The 5893-nt window shown below is 42.0% G+C and overlaps 1 protein-coding gene across 1 annotated transcript in view; it reads left to right on the forward strand.

Moving 5' to 3' along the window:
- LACBIDRAFT_311025 (uncharacterized protein) overlaps window positions 1–5819 on the forward strand; it is a gene marked incomplete at both ends in the record, with an annotated part of 7793 nt that extends 1974 nt beyond the window's left edge. Inside the window, 6 exons of the mRNA XM_001887912.1 lie at window positions 731–735; window positions 1891–1951; window positions 5068–5104; window positions 5238–5274; window positions 5408–5444; window positions 5803–5819. Coding sequence (XP_001887947.1) covers window positions 731–735; window positions 1891–1951; window positions 5068–5104; window positions 5238–5274; window positions 5408–5444; window positions 5803–5819 — 194 coding nt within the window. The remainder of the gene's footprint in view (window positions 1–730; window positions 736–1890; window positions 1952–5067; window positions 5105–5237; window positions 5275–5407; window positions 5445–5802) is intronic.
- Between the last annotated feature and the right edge of the window lie 74 nt (window positions 5820–5893).

Genomic DNA, 5893 nt, shown 5'->3' on the forward strand with positions numbered 1-5893 from the left:
GGGATTTATATGTCTTCTGGGCATNTTGTGCAATACAGATACTCAGAACCCCAAATGGCTATTCTGAGCTACCACAAATTAAGCATATATAATATACACTGTATTCTTTCTGCTTTGGGGAGACTACAGTAAAGGTATACATACCATGGGGAACATTGTGGGAGATGCATGTCAACTACACTACTATACGTTCTTGTTTTGAGTATGTCATAGACTACATCAAGATATAATTAGCAGGGTTTTTGGAGAGAAGTGGCCCAGTAATGGTCAAGATATAATGCTGATGACAGGAGGGCAGGATGGAAGGATGGAAGGATGGAAGGATGGTAGGATGGTAGGATGATGGAATGGCGGGATGGCGGGATGGCGGGATGGCGGGATGGCGGGATGGCGGGATGGTGGGATGGTGGGATGGCGGGATGGCAGGATGATAGGATGGTGGGATGGTGGGATGGCGGGAGAATCCATTCACTTGCAACTTTGCAGCCGGACATGGCATTAGCTGAAGGACTTCACCAATTGAATATCAAATCGGTTCTATTATCCGATGTGCAACCCGGGCATTTCTACCAATTTAATTCACTTGTCTGCTTAGTCATTTTGCACCCAGCCATGGCACCAGCTAAAGGACTGCAACAAATCAATATTAAATCGGCTGTATCACCCGAGATGCAGCTCAGTTATTTTTACCGATTCAATTCACCCATTTTCTTGGTTATTTTGCATCCAGACATGGCATAGCAATTTGATATCTAATCACAAGCAGCAGCCTGGGCATTTTGACTGATGACTTCGCACCGAGACATGGCACCAGCTAAGGTACTTCAACAATTTAATGTTAGATTGACTCTATTATCCGAGATGCAACCCATACCCGATTCAGTTCACTTCTCTGCTATGTTATTTTTTACACGGCCTCGGACCAGCCAAAGTACAACAATTTAATATCTGTCACCCGATGTGCAGCCCAGGCATTTTTACCAATTTAATTCACCTGTCTGCTTGGTTATTTTCCACCCAGCCTCAGCACCAGCCAAGGTACCTCAACAATTCAATATTAAATTGGCTCTATTATCCGATGTGCAGCCTGGGCACTTTTAACGATTTAATTCACTTGTCTGCTTGGTTATTCTTCACCTGGCCTCGGCACCAGCCAAAGTACTTCACCAATTTAATATCAAATCAGCTCTATTATCCGACATGCAGCCTGGGCGCTTTTACTGATTTAATTCACTTGTCTGCTCGGTTGTCTTCCACCCAGCCAAAGTACTTACCAATTTAATTCACTTGTCTGCTCGGTTATTTTCCACCCGGCCTCGGCACCAGCTAAAGTACTTCACCAATTTAATATTAAATCAGCTCTATTATCCGAGATGCAGCCTGGCCACTCTTACTGATTTAATTCACTTGTCTGCTCGGTTATATTCCACCTGGCCTTGGCACCAGCCAAAGTACTTCAACAATTTAATAGTAAATCGGCTCTATTATCCGAGACGCAGCCCGGGCACTTTTGCTGAATTAATTCACTTGTCTGCTTGGTTATTTTCCACTCGGCCTCAGCACCACTTAAAGTACTTCACCAATTTAATATTAAATCGGCTCTATTACCTGAGACGCAGCCCGGGCACTTTTGCCAATTTAATTCACTTGTCTGCTCGGTTATTTTCCACCCGGCCTCGGCACCAGCCAAAGTACTTCACCAATGTGTTGTCGTATGCCGAGAACGGTGACTTACCAAGTGCCGAGCTTGGACGCCTGGGTTCAAATTGCAGGCAGGTAAAAGATACTGGCCGACATTGTCTTCCAACGTTGGCTTGGCTTAGTGGTTACGCTGGTAGGTGTACGTCATGTATGTATGCCCTGGGTTTGAATCCCAGAAGTCACTTGCAGCGATCGCAGCTCTTGTTTTTTATATTTACTATGGATCAAGTTGAAAATTTGAACTATGGAGGTAAGTTCTGCCCGGTCTGCCTCTGCTCGGCTGCTAACTTAAAGGCCCAACTGAGAAGCCGGCCTCGGTGAAGCCTCGGCTGACCATGTTCATACATTTTTGTCCACGGCCGACTCTGTGATATCTACATCTGACCAGCTGACCCTGGTAACCAGAGTCGAGGGCCCTCGGCCGACCACCAACCCAGGCCACGGTCAAAATATCAGCCGACCTTGCATAGCCTAGCTGCTAATCAGAAGTGATGGCCCTCGGCCGATCACCTACCCAGCATTGTTCAAACTGTCAGCCGACCTTGCATGGCTTAGCTGCCCCCTCGGCCGATCACCTACCCAGCAATGTTCAGAACTGTCAGCCAATCTTGCATGGCTTAGCTGCCCCCTCGGCCGATCACCTACCCAGCAATGTTTAAAACTGTCAGCCGGCCTTGCATAGCTTAGCTATCTTTCATCAGCCAAAAAACTGTCAGCCGACCTTGCATTGGTTAGCTATCAGCCGATACACAAATACAGGGACTTGACTTCCCAGCACAGCTTCCTCCTACTGATCGGTTTATGATAAATCTATGTAGCTGGCCGACCCTTCTTCACCTTGATACTGGGATCACATCAGCCAATTCATCAACACAGGGTTATTGGCCCTCATTGGCCCATCAGCAGGCCCCATCAACTATGGCCTGTTTGTATTGTCAGGGCTCTCAGTGTAGCTGAGTGATTCCTACTAACTGCCCTGGTCTTCTTAGGTTAAGTTCTCAAGAGTTTTTGTTTTAAAATGGGGTTTTATTATTGGGTGTGGTATTAGAATAGTTCAGTGGAACAAAGTATGTCTTTCAGGGAACCTGGTTGCTCAAATGCAAAGTTCTTGAACACAGTTTTCTTTATTGACATGAAACACAAATTTATCAGACTTTTATAACTCCCTTGAGCTTTTTATTATGTCACTACACTTAGTGTTTAAAGGTTCAGTCCATAGGACCACAAAAAGCTGGTTGACCAAACTGAACTGGACCATGGTCCGGTCTTTTTTTCGGTTGCAGTTGCCCCAATTTGGGGTTGGTCCAGTTGCTGGTTGCCTGATTTTGAAAATCTTTTAAAACCATTCAAAGACCGGTTTTGATCAGTTGCAACCAGTTAAATGGTCACGTGCGTTACATGCCCTTGTAACCACATTTATTACCTTTTATTGGATTTTTGTTTCATCCAAAACAGTTAAGAATTGAGAAAGATATAACCAAATCCATATTTTACCTGAGTCTCTAGGAGATGTAATTCGGTTTCAGTTATAGCTATGTCAAATTCTCATTAAATCTCTTACAAATTGGTAGAATGACAGGTATTTACATGCTTTACTATTTTATATAAGCACTTTATTTTTCAGAGTAATAATAGTCGAGATATAAATGGTTTATATTGGTATAATAAATTATATGCAAAGAAAACTGGTCTGGACACTTCAGTCACCCATTTTTGGGTACCTATGAGGTTATCCAATTCTTTGAATTAGGGAACCTTAGTGGTACCCCATTCCAGAGTGGTATGACCCTCATACCAATTCCATCATACCATGGTATGGATGCCACATACCATTCCACCTCATACCATTCCATACCATACCATACCATACCATACCATACCATTCCATTCCATACCATACCATTCCATACCATCATTCCATAGCTGTCACAGGGTGTCTGGGGTCCTTTTTACAAAATATGAAAATTATTTCTCCAGGCTGTAATACTGATCCATTGGGCTCCATTTTTTGTGGACTGGTTCTTCAGATTTCTTCTGACATTTTAAGCTACAAGTGGAGGCTATAGGGTGAACTTGATCCTTTGAAAATTCACTTGAAAATTAGCTTGATTGGGCTTTATCCCAGAGTTTGGCCATTTTCACTGTGGATAATCCATCACAAGCCACTTAAAAGTGTATATCTTGCAAGGCCATTTATATTCATGACAAATAAATTAATGTTGTATCCATTATAATGGCATGGCCTCTGAAGGAAAACAAGAATTTTGCAAGACTTTATTTATTGCAAAGGCATGAACTTTAGCCAAATTACTACCCAAGGCAAGGATGCCTTCTTCAGATAGAATATGTTCAAAATTTGACATTTATGAAAAAGTATGGGGTCATTCCATAGGAATGGGATCATCAAAAAACTTGGATTTGGAATCTCCTCATATCTGCCACTCAGCAGAGCTGGCATTGTGGGGAATTTTGATTTGAACATTTGAACACAAGCAGGCCAAGACTTCTAATTACAAGCTTCAAGGTATCATTATTAAATATAGCTATTCTAATTTAAATCAAAATTCTGTCTTTCATACAATTAATCAGGGATGGTGAAGAAGTCCATGACATTGACAGCAATATGAACAAATGCTATGGACATTCACCTATGAGGGAGCAACTTGGGAGATGCTCTTGGAACAGATTGCCAATTCCTTATCCCACATGTCTTCAGAATCATACAATAGAGATGGAATCATACCATGGGGGTGGAATCATACCATGAGCATGGAATCATACCATACCATGGAAATGGAATCATACCATGAGCATGGAATCATACCATACCATGGGAATGGGATCATACCATGGAATGGAATCATTCCATTGGGATCATTCCATGGGAATGGAATCATACCATACCATACAGAGATTTGCTTACAACACCCCATACCATACCATGGTATTGCACCCTTATACCATACCATGGTACTCCACTCCCATACCATGTTGTTTGATGTTTGAGGTGCTGTTCTCAGGATCCAGTGTGAATTTCTAAATATGGAAGGTGTGGCTATGCTAAATGAAAAAGAGATTGATGGGATAGATGCTTAAAATATCACAGGAACCATAATCTATGCAGAGGAAGGCAGAAAATCCTCATTTCGAAGTTTGTTTACATATATTTACCAATAGCTTTAACCAAAGTAAGGCTACAAAAATTGTAGTGTCCGCTTTTTTCATTAGAAAAGACAAGCTTAGTTAGAAAACTTTGTAGTGTGCGCTTTGAGGTGCGCACAATTTCCTAATTGGGCCATTTCCTAATTGGGAAAAGCGTTACACTTTTTTCTGCCACACCTATTGTCAGGCACAGTTCGCATTTAGGTTGGGAACTGTTTCTCACGCTTTTTGGGCCAGAAGAGTTAGTGGCTAGCTTACTGTCGTCATTGTTAATGACGATGTGCGCACTATTTCCTAATTGGGCCATTTCCTAATCAGGAAAAGCGTTACACTTTTTTCTGCCACACCTGATGTCAGGCACAGTGCGCATTTAGGTTGGGAAATGTTTCCCACGCTCTTTCGGCCACAAGAGTTAGTGGCTAGCTTAGTGTTGTCATTGTTAACGACGATGTGCGCACTATTTCCTAATTGGGCCATTTCCTAATCAGGAAAAGCGTTACACTTTTTTCTGGCACACCTAATGTCAGGCACAGTGCGCATTTAGGTTGGGAGATGTTTCCCACGCTCTTTGGGCCACAAGAGTTAGTGGCTAGCTTAGTGTTGTCATTGTTCATGACGATGTTCGCATATTTCCCAATTGGGAAAGTCATTACATAATGCCACTTCAGTTTGTAGTCTCCGCTTTTTTAGACTACAAAAGTTTGTAGTCTTCTGCTTGTGTTCACAAAAATTACTAGTGTGCGCTTTTTTCATTACAAATGTTTGTAGTCTTCTGCTTGTGTTCACAAAAATTACTAGTGTGCGCTTTTTTCATTACAAATGTTTGTAGTCTTCTGCTTGTGTGCACTACAAAAATACTAGTGTGCGCTTTTTTCATTACAAATGTTTGTAGTCTTCTGCTTGTGTTCACTACAAAATTACTAGTGTGAGCTTTTTTAGACTACAAAAGTTTGTAGTGTGCGCTTTTTTCATTACAAATGTTTGTAGTCTTCTGCTTGTGTTCACTACAACATTACTAGTGTGCGCTTTT

The sequence above is a fragment of the Laccaria bicolor genome, genomic scaffold (assembly GCF_000143565.1).
Source record: "Laccaria bicolor S238N-H82 LACBIscaffold_49 genomic scaffold, whole genome shotgun sequence".
Classification (NCBI taxonomy): Eukaryota; Fungi; Basidiomycota; class Agaricomycetes; order Agaricales; family Hydnangiaceae; genus Laccaria; species Laccaria bicolor.